The sequence below is a fragment of the Salmo trutta genome, chromosome 14, assembly GCF_901001165.1.
Source record: "Salmo trutta chromosome 14, fSalTru1.1, whole genome shotgun sequence".
Classification (NCBI taxonomy): Eukaryota; Metazoa; Chordata; class Actinopteri; order Salmoniformes; family Salmonidae; genus Salmo; species Salmo trutta.
In genome coordinates, this window is record NC_042970.1 from 82,387,812 (window position 1) to 82,409,039 (window position 21,228).

Genomic DNA, 21,228 nt, shown 5'->3' on the forward strand with positions numbered 1-21,228 from the left:
TTGTCTTTCTCTCTCTCTGTTTCTCTCTGCTCTTTCTCTCTTCTTCTGCTCTTTCTCTCTCTCTGTCTTTCTCTCTCTCTGTCTTTCTCTCTCTGTCTTTCTCTCTCTCTCTGTCTTTCTCTCTCTCTGTCTTTCTCTCTCTCTCTGTCTTTCTCTCTCTCTGTGTTTCTCTCTCTCTGTTTTTCTCCCCTCTCTTTCTCCTCTCACCCTTCATGATAATGACAGTAATTTTCCGCTTCTTGAAGTCCAGAAAGAGAAAGCTTGATAAATCCCACACCCTTTACACCTTGATTCTTATCAACCATTTTCAAACGGTCTTGTCGTGACTGTTGTGATGAGTAAGAGTTGTTACCAGGGAGATCTCAATCCACCAGACTGTCTCTTTCCTCAAATCAAACAACTGACAACAACCCTCATAGGACAATATGACTCACTCCTGCTCCTCTCCTCTCTGCATCTCTTCTCTTCATCTCTTCTCTCTTCTTCTCTTCATCTCTTCTCTCTTCTTCTCTTCATCTCTTCTCTCTTCTTCTCTTATCCTATATGGTAGTGTTCCAGGACTATGTCCAGGCTCTAACAGGGTGGTGTTATATTGTAGTGTTCCAGGACTATGTCCAGGCTCTAACAGGGTGGTGTTATATTGTTGTGTTCCAGGACTACGTCCAGGCTCTAACAGGGTGGTGTTATATTGTAGTGTTCCAGGACTATGTCCAGGCTCTAACAGGGTGGTGTTATATTGTAGTGTTCCAGGACTATGTCCAGGTTCTAACAGGGTGGTGTTATATTGTAGTGTTCCAGGACTATGTCCAGGCTCTAACAGGGTGGTGTTATATTGTAGTGTTCCAGGACTATGTCCAGGCTCTAACAGGGTGGTGTTATATTGTAGTGTTCCAGGACTATGTCCAGGCTCTAACAGGGTGGTGTTATATTGTAGTGTTCCAGGACTATGTCCAGGCTCTAACAGGGTGGTGTTATATTGTAGTGTTCCAGGACTATGTCCAGGCCTCGAACAGGGAGGTGGTGATATTGCATTGTAGTAGTTCCAGGACTATGTCCAGGCTCTAACAGGGTGGTGTATATTATAGTGTCCAGGACTATGTCCAGGCTCTAACAGGGTGGTGTTATATTGTAGTGTTCCAGGACTATGTCCAGGCTCTAACAGGGTGGTGTTATATTGTAGTGTTCCAGGACTACGTCCAGGCTCTAACAGGGTGGTGTTATATTGTAGTGTTCCAGGACTACGTCCAGGCTCTAACAGGGTGGTGTTATATTGTAGTGTTCCAGGACTATGTCCAGGCTCTAACAGGGTGGTGTTATATTATAGTGTTCCAGGACTACGTCCAGGCTCTAACAGGGTGGTGTTATATTGTTGTGTTCCAGGACTATGTCCAGGCTCTAACAGGGTGGTGTTATATTGTAGTGTTCCAGGACTATGTCCAGGCTCTAACAGGGTGGTGTTATATTGTAGTGTTCCAGGACTATGTCCAGGCTCTAACAGGGTGGTGTTATATTGTAGTGTTCCAGGGACTATGTCCAGGCTCTAACAGGGTGGTGTTATATTGTAGTGTTCCAGGACTATGTCCAGGCTCTAACAGGGTGGTGTTATATTGTAGTGTTCCAGGACTATGTCCAGGCTCTAACAGGGTGGTGTTATATTGTAGTGTTCCAGGACTATGTCCAGGCTCTAACAGGGTGGTGTTATATTGTAGTGTTCCAGGACTACGTCCAGGCTCTAACAGGGTGGTGTTATATTGTTGTGTTCCAGGACTACGTCCAGGCTCTAACAGGGTGGTGTTATATTGTAGTGTTCCAGGACTATGTCCAGGCTCTAACAGGGTGGTGTTATATTGTTGTGTTCCAGGACTACGTCCAGGCTCTAACAGGGTGGTGTTATATTGTAGTGTTCCAGGACTACGTCCAGGCTCTAACAGGGTGGTGTTATATTGTTGTGTTCCAGGACTACGTCCAGGCTCTAACAGGGTTGTGTTATGATGGAGTGGAGGGGCTGATCTACCTGGTGCTGTTCTCCTTCGTCACAGCTCTCATGTTCTCCTCCATCGTCTGCAGTGTACCACACACCTGGCAGAGCAAGAGGTAACACACCTGAACACACACCTGAACACACACGTCTGGCCTATTCCCTGCTAAGACATTGATCAGATCTTACTGCTACTGCTACTACTGCTAATACTGCTACTAATACTACTACTACTACTGCTACTAATACTACTAATACTAATACTGCTGCTACTACTACTACTAATACTCCTACTACTACTACTACTACTCCTACTACTACAACTAGTACTCCTACTAATAGTACTACTACTGCTACTACTACTACTAATACTGCTACTACTTCTACTGCTACTACTACTACTGCTACTACTACTACTTCTGCTACTATTACTAATACTACTACTGTACACAGCCTTCATGTTTAGTATAGTGCATCTGTCTGTTTGTCTATCAGACTCTCTCATCCGTCTGTCTGTATGCACCCGTCTCCCAGTTTTCTTTTACATCTTCTAATTGGTTCAACACCGTTATTTTCTGTCCCCCCTCATCCCACCTTCTGTTTCTTCTCCTCTTCCTCGTCTTCCTTTCTCCTACCAATGTTCTGATTTGTAAAAACCTATGACTCGGAATGGGACGATGGAATCCTCAGTAACAGTTGATGGGAACACGGATCATATCACATATAGATTAAGGGTCATTGACGGTTTGGCCCATGGCGTAATATATTTTGTACTAATACATTGACTTCTCAATTGACATCTCTATAGCGACAGAGATTCTATGTGCCCTTCATCGACCTCCTCCTGTATTTCTATCATCTAGAAAGAGAGGCCCTGGCAGAGTGCTTCATGTAGGAACAGTCCTGCTTTTGAGCCCTGTCTGTGTGGATGAGCTTTGGGCAGCTTTATATGCGAGTGTGGCAGCATTAGAAATAGTACTATGAAATAGTACTGCTGCCCCATGGTGGTGTGAAGCGATAGCAGTTGAAGCATCTCGGTAAACCAGTGCTTGCATCTTCACTGCCCGTGCAATCTAAGGACCGATCTGAAGTTCTACAAACATGTTTTATAACCTGTGTAGTTGACCTGCACTCCACTACCTTCCCAATAAGCACACGTCCTGATTATTTAATTCTGTTTCGTTGACAATTGTTTTGTTTTTTATCATTGTATGTCACAGCAGAAATTGGTTTACCAGCAGCGGCCATTTTTTTTTAACCTGATTTTTGTTTTTTTTTGTGACATTTTTATTTTTTTATTTTTATGATGCCCTCAAGATTTCAGATGCATGAATCAAATAACCTGAAATAAATGAATCAAATGGCTTTTTATTTAACCTTTATTTAACTAGGCAAGTCAGTTAAGCACAAATTCTTATTTACAATGACGGCTTAGGAACAGTGGGTTAACTGCCTTGTTCAGGGGCAGAATGACAGATTTTTACCTTGTCAGCTCGGGGATTCAATCTAGCAACCTTTCGCTTACTGGCCCAACGCTCTAACCACTAGGCTACCTGACGCCCCACTTCCTTCTGAAGTGTGCTTGAAATGAATGAATCAAATGGCTTGAAATGAATGCTCACTATAGGGAGTCAGTCATTGCCTGCAGTTCAGCAGAATCGATTCCGATGATTCCTTTCTAAATAAGCTATAAGCTTCGCTCCTTTCCTCTTGCTGTATATCTCTGCTGCTGAGACAAAACTGCTACTGATGATGGTGAGGATGAAGCTGAAAACTGCATGATATCTCTGGTTCCTTCTACACTTGGCTGAAATGGTCAAATCTGACCCCTGACTTCTGATCTTTGACCCCTGACAGTGTTCTGTGACCTCGTGTGCACCTGTGCTTTGTGGTGGGGTGGTGCCTGGGGGTTAATGGTGGTGGGGGTGTTTTGGGGTTATTCTTGACTGGCATCTCTCTGTTGCACAATACCAATACAAGGGAATTAGGTGGTTTAGTGTGGACTTGCCCCTAGACCCTGATCTTGGGTCAGTTTTTAATTTTCCCCACATAATGGTAAAGGTCAGGTTTATGGGAGGGGAAGCTGATCCTAGATCTGTGGGTTGAGGGGTGTATTATCCTCCTTCAGTGGTCCTATGAGTCTGAGTTGACCCTCTATCAGCTCCTCTCTCCTCTGTTCTCACTCTCACTGTCTCTCTCGGATCTCCCCTCCCATCTCCCCTCACCCCTCCTTCCCCTCGCCCGGCCCCTCCCCTTGGCCCTGGCCAATGAAGGACGGATGATGAGGATGGAGAAGACGAGTCTGCTGCCCAAGGCAATCGGGGGGCGGGTCCTCATGATAACCTGTACCGCGTGCACATGCCCAGTCTCTACAGCTGTGGTAGCAGCTACGGCAGCGAAGCTAGCATCCCCGCTACGGCCCACACTGTCAGCAATGCCCCTGTCACTGAGTACATGTGAGTTAGCACCCCACCGGTAGCCGCTAGCTGAAACAACACACTGCCTGCTACACAAGCTAGCCACGTGAGCGCCATTGCCTGCCATACATTATTGTAGCTAGCGAGTGAGTTAGCCTGCTAGCCACATGTCAGTTAGCACCGCTAGCAGAATCGACACACTGCCTGCTATACAAGCTCAAGTTAGCCACGCGATCGCCATTGCCTGCCATACATTATCTCTAGATACCGAGTAAGTTAGCCTGCTAGCATAAACAAAACACTGCCTGCTATCAGTTAGCTATCAGTTACCCAAGTGAAGCTACACTGCCTGCTCAGTGATATACATTAGGCTACATGTGAGTAAGCCTGCTAGCCATATCGGAGTTAGCTTTTACACATTGCCTGCCTGCCATACAAGTTAGCTATTGCCTGCTACCAATTAGCCACGCAATTGCCATTGACTGGTATCGGCCTACCGTAAAGCTACAGCTAAATGGTGTGAGTTAGCCTGCTAGCCGCTAGCGGGAACCCATTGCCTGCCAGCTAGTCCATCACTGATCATTTGAGCTGCATGGACTCAGACAAACATTGATACTATTGTCATATTTAACCACCAGGCTGCACATTGAAGACAGATACACTCACAAACATATATAAAGTAGCCTAAGTTTGTTTTATTCAGTAAAGAGTCCCCATATCTTCATATCACTGATAAGGACCATGTTACAGGTCATGGTAAGCATGATACACAGTAGTGTTTGGATAAGGTGAAACACATATCAAACTGCATGGTTTAATGCTGTGGCCTTACAAGGTTTTACACCCTTCATCACACATCATGACTGCAGTATATGTTTCTCCTCCTCGTCAATAACGCACTTCAGTCAACGTAATAGGCCTACATACCTTTCACGTAAGTTTAAGTTATGCATTCATTTTTTTTACCTTTATTTAACTAGGCAAGTCAGATAAGAACAAATTCTTATTTTCAATGACGGCCTAGGAACAGTGGGTTAACTGCCTTGTTCAGGGGCAGAACAACAGATTTGTACCTTGTCAGCTCGGGGATTCAAACTTGCAACCTTTCGGTTACTAGTCCGACACTCTAACCACTAGGCTCTAACCACTGATACAACTACATACAAAACAATAAGTTATGTATTTTTTAAAATATATATTTTCACATGCACCGGATAGGTGCAGGGAAATGTGTTGTTTTACATGGTCGGCCATAGTAGTACGGCACCCCAGGAGCAAATTAGGGTTTAGTGCTTTGCTCAAGGGCAGATCAACCTTTTGGTTCCTGGCCCAACGCTTTAACAAGTCAACAACCAGCGCTAGGACAATAATATAGCAGACAAGGTGCTGTTGATGTGGACGACGACCACATACTGAGGGTCTGAGGCTGAAGTCCCAATGTTCTCTCCTTCCTCTTGAAGTGTGCACTCTTTCACCACTCCCCACAATTGTAAAAAGCATTTGATTGATGTTGGCATGGATACTAGAATACTAGATGGAGTTTCCATATTCCAGTCATATCCATGAAGGGAAGTGAACAAGTGCACACTTCGGGAGAAAGGAGAGATCATTGGGACGCAATCTAGTTGTTGTACGGAGGACTGTAGTGCAGGAAGTGACAACAGTAACCAGGAAGTGACAACAATAACCAGGAAGTGATCTCCGTAACAAGGAAGTGACCTCAGCAACCAGGAAGTGACCTCAGTAACCTCTCATTTGTGACACAGGACCCAGAACGCAAACTTTCAGACCCCCAGGTGTGAGAACACGCCTCTGATTGGCAGGGAATCCCCTCCACCCTCTGTAAGTGCACACTTTCTAGTATACACTCTACTCCAGTATGCCCCCTCCGAACCCTGAAGGTGTTTTAACTTCGAGTGGCGAAATACCATCGCAAAGGTCATTTTGGCAGCCTGGCTTTTTTTTTAATGTAATAGATTGTATTCAAAACAGGTGTTTAGTCTGACAGATCACAGATGAAAAAAGACGGTCTCTAATTCTGATGTAAACTCTGGTTAGTCTATTTTGCATCTCAAATGGAACCCTATTCCCTATGGGCCCTGGTCAAAAGCAGTGCACTATATAGGGAATAGTGTGCTATTTGGGACGCGGATCAATTGTTTGAAGCATGCTCCCACAAGATCTCGGTAAGAGGAGAAAACAGAGGTGAAGTTTCACGCTAAGGGCTATTCATTCCATCCAACTGGGCCAGTGGTGCTAACCATTTGGTGGTACAAGACTGGGCCAGTGGTGCTAACCATTTGGTGGTACAAGACTTGACCTCTTGTACCTCTCCTTGAATCAGACTTCATCACTGCATCATCAGGTGTAACTGCACTCTCAATAAAGAAGTACAGAGACTGGGTTTGGCACAGCGAACCCTTGAAGAGCTCTCTTATATCTTCATACCTCTTTATAGGAAAACAAATGGGTTTTGGCATGTGCTCTTTCTTTTCAGACTCTTGGTGTCTGACGCTGGGTTTTTCCTTTTTTACGTTGTCTCTCTTGAGTCTGTGGACGGGCGATACTGTCTTCCCAGTACAGCCATTGGTTAAAGCTGGTTGTTTCCGAAGGCGTGTGACTTCCTGTCCATGTCCGTCCTTAATTCGTGTCCCCCTAGTAAACCACAGCCAACGCTCCTTTAGTCCTGTCCCCATAGTGTGTCTGTGTGTACACGTCCTCTAGATGCATGTGTCCTATGTATCTGTCCCCCTGTCCCCTGTCATCACTAAACATCACTACTAGTTCTTCACCTGGGGTGTATTCATTATGGAAACCGTTTACCATTTTAAGAACCAAACGGAAGTAAAGCAGCGAAACGTGAGTTTCTGTTTGGACAAATTCAGGTAGGTCCTTCCCAGTTTCGTTCCATTTGCTTCCGTTTCAGAAGCATTTCGCAACAGAATCGGTGAATACATCCCTGATTCACAGCGCCACTGCTGCAAACCACCCATAGAGGTGGATCGAGGTCACACTTTCCACAAAGGCTGGTTTAGAAGCAAATATGTGCCCTCTATCCAACTCTATGAGGTCATGTCACCCACCACCACGTCTAGCTGTAGACACCACCTCGGTTTGGTGATGCACGGCGGCCATTTTGTGCCTCATGGCTCACCAAGCACTAGTTTCCACATTAGAGATGGGGAAACTGGGAAACCCAGCGCTACAGTACTCCCTCACTAAGACCACTGACTAATACCAGGCTAACCTAACCTTCTACATCAGAATTAGAGCACTAATACAATTGATCAATTCAATATTTGATACTATTTCCCGTCTAATAATAATCTAGAGTTGAGTTCTAACGCCTATGAAAAGCCCTGTAGGACTATAATCCTAATCAATCTCTGTAGTGATAATTGTTGTTTTTAATCCACTACCTCAGGCTGTCCAAATGACTAGTGAAGTGTGTGTGTGTTGGTGTGTGTTGCTTGTTTACCATAGTGTTTCACTCTACCAACCCCCTCACCCTGTCCTCTACTCTCTGTCTCTGGACACTTGTAAGCAGCATATCTCTACATACCCTTCCCTACTCCCTCCCCCTTTTGAAGTACACTAGTATACATACTCTTCCCAACTCACTTCCAGTTGATACTGCTGGAAAATGAGTCAGATTTGGGCAGTGTTGATGGCTACACAATATTTCCTTTTTGTTATTTTCTTTTCTTTCTCTCTCTCTCTCTCTCCCCCTCTCTCTCTCTCCCTCCCTACCTCTCTCTCTCTTCCCCCTATGTCTCTATCTCGCTTCCCCCTATGTTTCTCTCTCTCTCTCTCTCTCTCCCTACCTCTCTCTCTCTTCCCCCTATGTCTCTATCTCGCTTCCCCCTATGTTTCTCTCTCTCTTCCCCCTGTCTCTCTCTCTCTCCCCTTACCACTCTCTCTCTCTTCCCCTCCCTCTCTCTCTCTCTCTCTCTTCCCCCTCTGTCTGTCTTTCTCCCCTACCGCTCTCTCTCTCTTTCTCTCCAGTACACCTCGAGTATGAGGGCCAAGTATCTGGCCACCAGTCGACCGGACCAGAACCGACGGTCAGTCCCCAATGACCAGTTGGACCCGGCCAGCCGACCACATCCCCTCACCAGACCACAGTCATCTGTCCACTAGAACCTTCCAGAACCTACCAAAACCTTCTAGAACCTATTATAACCTACCAGAATCTTCTAGAAAGAACTCATCAACCAAAAAAGAACGGGAACAGACCAGAACCAATTTTTCATTCCACTAAAGAACCACAACCCACTAGAACTACCAACTCCTTATAACCTGTTGACACAGTAGTCCACTTATAGAACCAGAAGCACTAAGGATCATAACCACCTCCTCAGCCCATAGGAACCACTAAAATAATACTTCTCAGATTCACCTGAACAGACCACAGTGGGTTGAAAAGCAGAGCCAACCAATGGACCAACCAGCCCAACTCACCAGAACAGAACCTCAACTCATCAGCCAACCAACACCAACCTACCTACAGACTCCAGAAGATCACCATGAACCTTGTAGATCTCACCCCCCCCCCAATCCCCAACCCCCCGATCCCCACCCCACCTCAGCTCCCCTACAACCATCCCACAGTCCCACTCAGCTCTACACCATCTCAAACTGGATCCTCCAGGTCTTTACTAAGTATACTGCCCTCTGGTGGTGACTGCCGGTATGAGCCACACACACACACACACACACACACACACAGTATAGAACTGTAAATAGTGAAATAGTATGAGTTACATTCTGGAGGAAGACTCAACTGAAACATGGTGGTATATAGATGTATTTAGAGTGTGTGTTTCCAAGGACTGAGGCTGTATCACATTCTAGGCCACACACACACACACACACACACACACACACACACACACACACACACACACACACACGCACACACAAGCACACACACGCACACACACACTTGTACGTGTGTGTGCCTCTCTCTACTCTACCTGCCTCTGTAAACAACCCTCCTGCCATCTAATCTACCAAGCCACTAGGACACAGAATCTGACTGCAAAACGGCCCCTGCACTCTGCAAAACGCTCCAACATTCCTGTAACATCTGGTGTTTTTAACTTTACTGCAAAGGGCTGTTGTGCAGACAGACCATGTGGCCTGAAACTGATTCAGAAAGCCATGTTGTGGAGTAACCACTCTCTGTAATGTCTGAATTAAACTGTAGGTAGATTTAGCCACCACTGTACAGCAGTGACGTGTTACATTTAGCCTGTGTAAGAGCCACGTTAACTAACTACACGTATGACTACAACTTGAATCGTGTGCTCTCTTGAGTGTGTTCTGTGTGTGTTTGCGTGCGTCTAACGCACATGTAAATATGAGTCCAGGACCGAACGGAACATGGTGGAATTCCAAACATTCTGAAATCAGATTCCAGAGAAAGAGTTTGCATTCCCAAACTAACTCTGGGACTGAATGAAAAGACGAAAGGTCATGGGCTCATAACTCTGTATAATGAGGGATGTTGAACTCTCCTAAACTAAAGGTCATGGGAGAAATAACCTGTGGGCTCATAACTCTGTATAATGAGGGATGTTGAATTCTCCTAACTAAAGGTCATGGGAGAAATAACCTGTGGGCTCATAACTCTGTGTAATGAGGGATGTTGAACTCTCCTAACTAAAGGTCATGGGAGAGCTCACCTGTTGGCTCATAACTCTGTATAATGAGGGATGTTGAACTCTCCTAAACTAAAGGTCATGGGAGAGCTCACCTGTGGGCTCATAACTCTGTGTAATATGGGATGTTGAACTCTCCTAAACTAAAGGACATGGGAGAGCTCACCTGTGGGCTCATAACTCTGTATAATGAGGGATGTTGAACTCTCCTAACTAAAGGTCATGGGAGAGCTCACCTGTGGGCTCATAACTCTGTATAATATGGGATGTTGAACTCTCCTAAACTAAAGGACATGGGAGAGCTCACCTGTGGGCTCATAACTCTGTATAATGAGGGATACTGAACTCTCCTAAACTACAGGACATGGGAGAGCTCACCTGTTGGCTCATAACTCTGTATAATGAGGGATGTTGAACTCTCCTAAACTAAAGGACATGGGAGAGCTCACCTGTGGGCTCATAACTCTGTATAATGAGGGATGTTGAAATCTCCTAAACTAAAGATCATGGGAGAGCTCACCTGTGGGCTCATAACTCTGTATAATGAGGGATACTGAACTCTCCTAAACTAAAGGACATAGGAGAGCTCACCTGTGGGCTCATAACTCTGTATAATGAGGGATACTGAATTCTCCTAAACTACAGGACATGGGAGAGCTCACCTGAGGGCTCATAACTCTGTATAATGAGGGATATTGAACTCTCCTAAACTAAAGGACATGGGAGAGCTCACCTGTGGGCTCATAACTCTGTATAATGAGGGATACTGAACTCTCCTAAACTAAAGGACATGGGAGAGCTCACCTGTGGGCTCATAACTCTGTATAATGAGGGATACTGAACTCTCCTAAACTAAAGGTCATGGGAGAGCTCACCTGTGGGCTCATAACTCTGTATAATGAGGGATACTGAACTCTCCTAAACTAAAGGTCATGGGAGAGCTCACCTGTGGGCTCATAACTCTGTATAATGAGGGATACTGAACTCTCCTAAACTAAAGGTCATGGGAGAGCTCACCTGTGGGCTCATAACTCTGTATAATGAGGGATACTGAACTCTCCTAAACTAAAGGACATGGGAGAGCTCACCTGTGGGCTCATAACTCTGTATAATGAGGGATACTGAACTCTCCTAAACTAAAGGTCATGGGAGAGCTCACCTGTGGGCTCATAACTCTGTATAATGAGGGATACTGAACTCTCCTAAACTAAAGGTCATGGGAGAGCTCACCTGTGGGCTCATAACTCTGTATAATGAGGGATACTGAACTCTCCTAAACTAAAGGACATGGGAGAGCTCACCTGTGGGCTCATAACTCTGTATAATGAGGGATACTGAACTCTCCTAAACTAAAGGTCATGGGAGAGCTCACCTGTGGGCTCATAACTCTGTATAATGAGGGATACTGAACTCTCCTAAACTAAAGGTCATGGGAGAGCTCACCTGTGGGCTCATAACTCTGTATAATGAGGGATACTGAACTCTCCTAAACTAAAGGACATGGGAGAGCTCACCTGTGGGCTCATAACTCTGTATAATGAGGGATACTGAACTCTCCTAAACTAAAGGTCATGGGAGAGCTCACCTGTGGGCTCATAACTCTGTATAATGAGGGATACTGAACTCTCCTAAACTAAAGGTCATGGGAGAGCTCACCTGTGGGCTCATAACTCTGTATAATGAGGGATACTGAACTCTCCTAACTAAAGGTCATGGGAGAGCTCACCTGTGGGCTCATAACTCTGTATAATGAGGGATGTTGAACTCTCCTAAACTAAAGGACATGGGAGAGCTCACCTGTGGGCTCATAACTCTGTATAATGAGGGATGTTGAACTCTCCTAAACTAAAGGTCATGGGAGAGCTCACCTGTGGGCTCATAACTCTGTATAATGAGGGATACTGAACTCTCCTAAACTAAAGGTCATGGGAGAGCTCACCTGTGGGCTCATAACTCTGTATAATGAGGGATACTGAACTCTCCTAAACTAAAGGACATGGGAGAGCTCACCTGTGCCAAAATAACTGAATATTGAGGGATGCTGAACTCTCTATCTCGTCATTCCTTTTTTTAGTTCCTTAATTCTCAGAAAGGGAAAATAAATCCTGGATAATGTTGGATCATACGGTCAAAGACAGAGAAAGACTTTTAAAATAAAATGTGTTTTTAATTTAGTTAAAAAACGTAACTTGATAATGAAGCATTGGGTGCTGTGACCAACTTTCTCTTTAAAAAAAAATGTTTACTTCATTTTTATTATATCGTCAAACAGGGATCTTCTTTAACGACCTCAGACTAAAGGTCACGATGAGGTTAGAGGTCACAACCTTTCTCAAACAGGAAGTTTTTTTCTTCTTCTCAGAAGCACAAACGATCTTCGAGGTGACTATGGGAGACGGAAAAGAAGAACACCCACGCGTTGATGTAAAGTGTGTGCGTTGTGGGAACACTTAAAGCCTCGTGAAACATGCCTGATCTCGCTATAGCTCTTGTTCTGTTTCACGGTGAAGTGAAAGGAAACGTGAGCGGTGCAGCGGTCTCTCTCCTTATCCAGGTTAGGGGCCGACCATAGTTAGATAGAGGACTCTCTAAAGACCCTCTTACCTTACTAGGTACTCTATCTAACTCTATGGGGCTGCCAGTAGTTTATCTCTAGGGGCTGACCATAGAGTAGGATAGAGGACTCTAAAGTTCAATCTTAATTTACTAGGTACTCTATCTAACTCTATGGGTCTGCCAGTCGTTCTCTCTCTCGCTACTATGTGCTGTGAAGTGTATGATGATAATAGTGTAGCTGTAATCTCTCTCATCACTCTTGTGTGTGATGGCTCGTCCAGTGTAGTCTTGGTATTGCTCTCTTCTCTCCTGTGTGTGCTGTCTGTCTGTACGTACAGTACAGTGGTCTGTGTGTGCGGTTGCCAGCAAATTAAGGGTCGTTATTATTATCCAATCTTCATCTAAGAAACACACACACACACTCATTCATTGCAGACCCACACATTGCAGACATACACACACATACACACACTATTCTTTATATCTAGACATCGTCCTGTGAACTGTCACTCACACACCATAGAACTACAGTACCCATACACCCTCACTCCTGTAAATTTGACACTGGTTAGCATTTGCATCATGGGAAATGTAGTGTATTAACTAGAGGGATTTCCAGTTAAATGGGAGAAAGAGTCCATAGGAATGATCGTTCAAACAATCTTGATTAACTCGCTCTGGGTAGAAGTTGCCTTTAACCACAGATCTAGGATCAATTTACTCTCCCATTATCCTAATCTTAACCCTTAGGCGGAACACAAAACATTTCTTAGATCAGTGTCTAGGAAGCAACTTCATCCTACCATGACAAGCTCAGTGTGTGTGTGTGTATAATTTACTGTGAATGAAAGACCACTTCTCTGTCGTTTTCAGCGAGACAATCGTTACTGGCGTGATTCCACTCGTTTTTAATATTCTGTTTATCACGTCACCATGACAACGCTACCTATAAAACGGCGTTTACACGACGAGAGAGGACAAAAAAAATACTGTTGGAAACTAAGAACCAATGGCCTTTTCTTAAACTTGTAACAATCTAATAACTCTTCATATCACACGTTTTCATTTGTCTGTCTTCCAAAAAATGAATCATAAAAAAACAATAGCTCGCTCTTTTGTAGGCTAATAATAATTATGGCAAGAGCACCATTTGTTTTCTGTTTTTCTTTATAATAATGCTGAATGACTGTCTTGAATTGCATTTTTTTTTTTTATAAAACCGTACTGTAGACTTGTTAATTTTTTTGATGGTTGTTTTTATGTCCCCGGCGACAACAACGGTTTACTAAGATGATAATACTGTCTGTTCTAAACTGTGGTGGTGACATTATTGAGCCTGGAATCCATGTTTTAAAAACAGAATTAAAACAACTTTAACTGACTCAGAACGACTGGAGTGGTTTGTTATTGAATTTGACACATCTCCTCTCTCCCTCTATCTGTACATCTGCCTCCCTCTCTCTAATTCTCTCTGTCTTTCCCTCTTCCTCTCTCACTAACTCTCTCTCTCCCCGTCTCTGTAATGACACATTCACTGACAGTAGATGGCGATATTCCTGTACGTTGGTACCAACAACACATCTGTGTCTGTCTGATATTCACGGGTAAAAGAGTGTGTTTCTCTTGAGTCTAGACACAGTTTTTTCTGAAAGTAGATGAAGTAGCCAGCCAAACAGAAAAAGTAGCCAGCCAAATAGAAAAAGTAGCCAGCCAAACAGAAAAAGTAGCCAGCCAAACAGAAACAGTAGCCAGCCAAACAGAAAAAGTAGCCAGCCAAACAGAAAAAGTAGCCAGCCAAACAGAAACAGTAGCCAGCCAATTAGAAAAAGTAGCCAATCAAATAGAAAATGTAGCCAGCCAAATATAAAAAGTAGCCAGCCAAACAGAAACAGTAGCCAGCCAAATAGAAACAGTAGCCAGCCAAATAGAAACAGTAGCCAGCCAAACAGAAACAGTAGCCAGCCAAACAGAAACAGTAGCCAGCCAAACAGAAACAGTAGCCAGCCAGGGAGTTCCGTGCTGATGGGGGCTCTATATTAAGGGCGTCTGGTACATTCTAATGCCTTGATTTCATCCCATATACACAGCTAAATACCCAATACTCAATACTTAATACTCATTCAATACTTTAACAACTTTACCTCCCAGCTTGGTAACATGAGTTGTGGTATTGAGTAGAAAGACATGACTTTCTCATGAAAATGACCTGAAAATGTATGAATTCAATGTGTTAGTTGTTTTGGATATCTAGGCTCAGGCTTGTATGATCAGGACTAATGTTGTAAGTAGGATTAAAAAACATTAACGTTACTCCTGTCTTCTCTTGAGAAAGTCCCTACGGTTTTACTGAAATACGTTCTTTAACAGTGATATTTGTTCAAATTACAGTGAACAAAAATATAAATGGAACAGGCAACTATTTTGAAGATTTTACAGTTACAGTTCAAAGGAAATCAGTCAATTTAAATACATGAATTAGGCCCTAATCTATGGATTTCACATGCCTGGGAATACAGATATGCATCTGTTGGTCACAGATACCTTCAAAGAAAAAGTAGGGGCGTCTGACCACCATCTGCCTCATGCAGCACGACACACCTTCTCATAGAGTTGATCAGGCTGTTGATTGTGGCCTGTAGAATGTTGTCCCACTCCTCTTCAATGGCTGTGTGAAGTTGCTGGATATTGGCGGGAACTGAAACACCCTGTCGTATATGTCGATCCAGAGCATCCCAAACATGCTCAATGGGTGACATGTCTGGTGAGTACGCAGGCGATGGACGAATTGGGACATTTTCAGTTGCCAGGAATTGCGTACAGATCCTTGTGACGTTGGGCTGTGCATTATAATGCTGAAACATGAGGTGATGGCGGTGGATGAATGGCACGACAACGGGCCTCAGGATCTCATCACCATGTCTCGTTGCATTCAAATTGCCATCGATAAAATGCAATTGTGTTTGTTGTCTGTAGCTTATGCCTGCCCATACTATAACCCCACCGCCACCATGGGACACTCTCTTCACAACGTTGACATCAGCAATTTGCTTGCCCACACGATGCCATACACGTGGTCTGCCATCTGCCCAGTACAATTAAAACCGGGATGAATCCGTGAAGCGTGCCAGTGGCCAGTGGCAATCAAAGTTGAGCATTTGCCCACTGAAATCAGTTACAACCACGAACTGCGGTTTCTGACAGTTTGTGCAAAAAATTATTTGCTTGTGCAAACCAAACCTGGCCTTTTATTGTCCCCAGCACAAGTGCACCTGTGTCATCATCATGCGGTTTAAATCAGCTTCTTGATATGCCCCATCTGTCAGGTGGATGGATTATATTGACAAAGGAGAAATGGTCCCTAACAGGGATGTAAACAAATGTGCACAACATTTGAGAGATATGTTTTTTTGTGCGTATGGAACATTTTTCTGGGATGTTTTATTTCAGCTCATGAAAATGGGACCAAGACTTTACATGTTTATATATTTGTTCAGTGTACTTTATTGCCTCTACTTTTTGTAATTTGGGTGAACTATCCCTTTAACAGTTTGACCTGTCAATCAATCACTGTGGGTGGGACTGTCAGGGGAGGGGGCGGGATGTTGGTGAGTCACAGTGCTGGTAGGGTTTCAGACCTGTCAATCAATCACTGTAGGTGGGATTTTGAGGGAAGGCAGTAGATTAGTAATCTCGTCAGAAAAACTTTCAAAACCATTCAATCTGTTTTGTTTTGTTATATTTTGGAGCAGAATGAGGCTCTCCACTACCTACTGTTCCTGCAGTGAGGATTCAACATCTTCATTGGATGTTTTCACAATTTATCTGCAGATAAAAACGCCAAGAAGCAGTAGTAGCCTACCAGTATGCATATTAAATCAAATCTAACTTTGTTTGTCACATGCACCGAATACAACATGACCGTGACATGCTTACTTACAAGTCCTTAATCAACAGTGCAGTTCAAGAAAGAGTTAAGACAATATTTACCAAATAAACGAAAGAATAATAAAAAGTAACACAATAAACTAACAATAACGAGGCTGTATACAGGGGTACTGGTACTGAGTCAATGTGGAGGCTGTATACAGGTGGTACTGGTACTGAGTCAATGTGGAGGCTGTATACAGGGGGTACTGGTACTGAGTCAATGTGGAGGCTGTATACAGGTGGTACTGGTACTGAGTCAATGTGGAGGCTGTATACAGGGGGTACTGGTACTGAGTCAATGTGGAGGCTGTATACAGGTGGTACTGGTACTGAGTCAATGTGGAGGCTGTATACAGGGGGTACTGGTACTGAGTCAATGTGGAGGCTGTATACAGGGGGTACTGGTACTGAGTCAATGTGGAGGCTGTATACAGGGGGTACTGGTACTGAGTCAATGTGCGGGGGTACAGGTTAGTATACAGGGGGTACTGGTACTGAGTCAATGTGCGGGGGTACAGGTTAGTATACAGGTGGTACTGGTACTGAGTCAATGTGCGGGGGTACAGGTTAGTATACAGGGGGTACTGGTACTGAGTCAATGTGCGGGGGTACAGGTTAGTATACAGGGGGTACCGGTACTGAGTCAATGTGCGGGGGGTACAGGTTAGTATACAGGGGGTACCGGTACTGAGTCAATGTGCGGGGGTACAGGTTAGTATACAGGGGGTACTGGTACTGAGTCAATGTGGAGGCTGTATACAGGGGGTACTGGTACTGAGTCAATGTGCGGGGGTACAGGTTAGTATACAGGGGGTACCGGTACTGAGTCAATGTGCGGGGGTACAGGTTAGTATACAGGGGGTACCGGTACTGAGTCAATGTGGAGGGGTACAGGTTAGTATACAGGGGGTACTGGTACTGAGTCAATGTGGAGGCTGTATACAGGGGGTACTGGTACTGAGTCAATGTGCGGGGGTACAGGTTAGTATACAGGGGTACTGGTACTGAGTCAATGAGCGGGGGTACAGGTTAGTATACAGGGGGTACCGGTACTGAGTCAATGTGGAGGGGTACAGGTTAGTATACAGGGGGTACCGGTACTGAGTCAATGTGGAGGGGTACAGGTTAGTATACAGGGGGTACTGGTACTGAGTCAATGTGGAGGCTGTATACAGGGGGTACTGGTACTGAGTCAATGTGCGGGGGTACAGGTTAGTATACAGGGGTACTGGTACTGAGTCAATGTGCGGGGGTACAGGTTAGTATACAGGGGGTACCGGTACTGAGTCAATGTGGAGGGGTACAGGTTAGTATACAGGGGGTACTGGTACTGAGTCAATGTGGAGGCTGTATACAGGGGGTACTGGTACTGAGTCAATGTGCGGGGGTACAGGTTAGTATACAGGGGTACTGGTACTGAGTCAATGTGCGGGGGTACAGGTTAGTATACAGGGGGTACTGGTACTGAGTCAATGTGCGGGGGTACAGGTTAGTATACAGGGGGTACTGGTACTGAGTCAATGTGCGGGGGTACAGGTTAGTATACAGGGGTACTGGTACTGAGTCAATGTGCGGGGGTACAGGTTAGTATACAGGGGGTACTGGTACTGAGTCAATGTGGAGGCTGTATACAGGGGGTACTGGTACTGAGTCAATGTGCGGGGGTACAGGTTAGTATACAGGGGGTACTGGTACTGAGTCAATGTGCGGGGGTACAGGTTAGTATACAGGGGGTACTGGTACTGAGTCAATGTGCGGGGGTACAGGTTAGTATACAGGGGTACTGGTACTGAGTCAATGTGCGGGGGTACAGGTTAGTATACAGGGGTACTGGTACTGAGTCAATGTGCGGGGGTACAGGTTAGTATACAGGGGTACTGGTACTGAGTCAATGTGTGGGGGTACAGGTTAGTATACAGGGGGTACTGGTACTGAGTCAATGTGCGGGGGTACAGGTTAGTATACAGGGGGTACTGGTACTGAGTCAATGTGCGGGGGTACAGGTTAGTATACAGGGGGTACTGGTACTGAGTCAATGTGCGGGGGTACAGGTTAGTATACAGGGGGTACTGGTACTGAGTCAATGTGCGGGGGTACAGGTTAGTATACAGGGGGTACTGGTACTGAGTCAATGTGCGGGGGTACAGGTTAGTATACAGGGGGTACTGGTACTGAGTCAATGTGCGGGGGTACAGGTTAGTATACAGGGGGTACTGGTACTGAGTCAATGTGCGGGGGTACAGGTTAGTATACAGGGGGTACTGGTACTGAGTCAATGTGCGGGGGTACAGGTTAGTATACAGGGGGTACTGGTACTGAGTCAATGTGCGGGGGTACAGGTTAGTATACAGGGGGTACTGGTACTGAGTCAATGTGCGGGAGTACAGGTCAGTATACAGGTGGTACTGGTACTGAGTCAATGTGCGGGGGTACAGGTTAGTATACAGGGGGTACTGGTACTGAGTCAATGTGCGGGGGTACAGGTTAGTCGAGGTCATTTGTAGGTAGGGGGGAAAACTAGTCAACACTAGCTGTTCGGTTGTCAATCAAAGCGTGGCCTAAGTGCCTGGGCTCTGTGGCTCTATAGGCCTATGAAAACATGCGACAGAAAATACATTTATGTGCCACAAAACAGTAATGAAGTGGATTTCAACTCGTCGTCACCGCTGACATGACATGGGATGTCTAAATTCACGGAAGAAGCATTGAGCTAACACAGAGGGGCGAGACAGACAGCGGACTGACAAACCAGCAGTTTCACTGTCATCACTGGCTTTGTGACGGACAGTTGCCTGTCCTATCAATAGATCACTAGGAGGTGCATATCATTCAGTCTAGCGGGACAAGGCTATACAGACTTTTCTGACTAGCGAATTGAAAAAAACTTTCAAATGAAAAGAAGCCCAGTTAATTCATGAGGTGGAAAAAGTAGCTGTCTTACATTGAGTCTGTTATCAACCATTTAGCTAACAGAAAACACAACACACCCTGTAAAGAACGTCTCTTTGTTATACTGGGCTCCCGAGTGGCGCAGTGGTCTAAGACACTGCATCTCAGCGCAAGGAGGTGTCACCTGGTTCAAATCCAGGCTGCATCACATCTGGCGCAATTGGCCCAGTGTCGTCTGGGTTTGGCTGGTGTAGGCCGTCATTGTAAATAAGAATTTGGTCTTAACTGACTTGCCTAGTTAAATACAGGTAAAAAAAAAACATCCCTCTCTTCCTCCTCATCTCCACTGTGTCAACTCCTGGGACATTCTAGCCAGGGGAGTTTCTCCTCCTCTAGCCAGGGGAGTTTCACCTCCTCCTCCTCTAGCCAGGGGAGTTTCTCCTCCTCCTCTAAACAGGGGAGTTTCTCCTCCTCCTCCTCTAGCCAGGGGAGTTTCTCCTCCTCCTCCTCTAGCCAGGGGAGTTTCTCCTCCTCCTCCTCTAGCCAGGGGAGTTTCTCCTCCTCCTCCTCTAAACAGGGGAGTTTCTCCTCCTCCTCCTCTAGCCAGGGGAGTTTCTCCTCCTCCTCTAAACAGGGGAGTTTCTCCTCCTCCTCCTCTAGCCAGGGGAGTTTCTCCTCCTCCTCTAAACAGGGGAGTTTCTCCTCCTCTAGCCAGGGGAGCCAGGGGAGTTGTTCCTCCAGCCAGGGGAGTTGTTCCTCCAGCCAGGGGAGTTGTTCCTCCAGCCAGGGGAGTTTCTCCTCCAGCCAGGGGAGTTGTTCCTCTAGCCAGGGGAGTTGTTCCTCTAGCCAGGGGAGTTTCTCCTCCAGCCAGGGGAGTTGTTCCTCCAGCCAGGGGAGTTGTTCCTCTAGCCAGGGGAGTTGTTCCTCTAGCCAGGGGAGTTGTTCCTCTAGCCAGGGGAGTTGTTCCTCTAGCCAGGGGAGTTGTTCCTCCAGCCAGGGGAGTTGTTCCTCTAGCCAGGGGAGTTGTTCCTCTAGCCAGGGGAGTTTCTCCTCCAGCCAGGGGAGTTGTTCCTCTAGCCAGGGGAGTTGTTCCTCTAGCCAGGGGAGTTGTTCCTCTAGCCAGGGGAGTTGTTCCTCTAGCCAGGGGAGTTGTTCCTCCAGCCAGGGGAGTTTCTCCTCCAGCCAGGGGAGTTGTTCCTCTAGCCAGGGGAGTTGTTCCTCTAGCCAGGGGAGTTGTTCCTCTAGCCAGGGGAGTTGTTCCTCCAGCCAGGGGAGTTGTTCCTCTAGGCAGGGGATTTTGTTCCTCCTCCTCTAGCAAGGGGAATTTCATCATCTGTTGATTTAAGACTCTCTGCACAGATTTTAATACATGTTTTAATGTAACCTTTATTTAACTGCACAGATACTTCTGTGTGCGTGTGATTATCTGGTTTAGTTACTATAACGGGACTGTCTCTACTGAGGAACCTACTAATAAGGACTAATGGAGAGGGAGGGGGGAGAGAGAGAAGGGGAGGGGGGGAGAGAGAGAAGGAGAGGGGGGAGAGAGAGGAGGGGGGGAGAGAGGGGGGAGAGAGAGAAAGAGAGAGGGGAGAGAGAGAAGGAGAGGGGGAGAGAGAGTAGGGGGGGGAGAGGGGGGAGAGAGAGAAAGAGAGAGAGGGGAGAGAGAGAAGGAGAGGGGGAGAGAGAGTGGGGGGGGAGAGAGAAAGAGAGAGAGGGGAGAGAGAGAAGGAGAGGGGGAGAGAGAGTAGGGGGGAGAGAGGGGGGGAGAGAGAGAAGGAGAGGGTGGATAGAGGGG

At 45.7% G+C, this 21,228-nt stretch overlaps 1 protein-coding gene across 1 annotated transcript; it reads left to right on the plus strand.

Moving 5' to 3' along the window:
- The first annotated feature begins 1,959 nt into the window (after window positions 1-1,959).
- Window positions 1,960-13,998, plus strand: LOC115147656 (protein tweety homolog 3-like). The gene is made up of 5 exons (XM_029689948.1): window positions 1,960-2,094; window positions 4,252-4,434; window positions 6,162-6,237; window positions 8,401-9,925; window positions 10,066-13,998. The coding sequence occupies exons 1-4, from the start codon at window positions 2,045-2,047 to the stop codon at window positions 8,533-8,535; spliced, it is 444 nt and encodes a 147-aa protein (XP_029545808.1). The 5' UTR covers window positions 1,960-2,044; the 3' UTR covers window positions 8,536-9,925; window positions 10,066-13,998.
- Window positions 13,999-21,228: the final 7,230 nt, after the last annotated feature.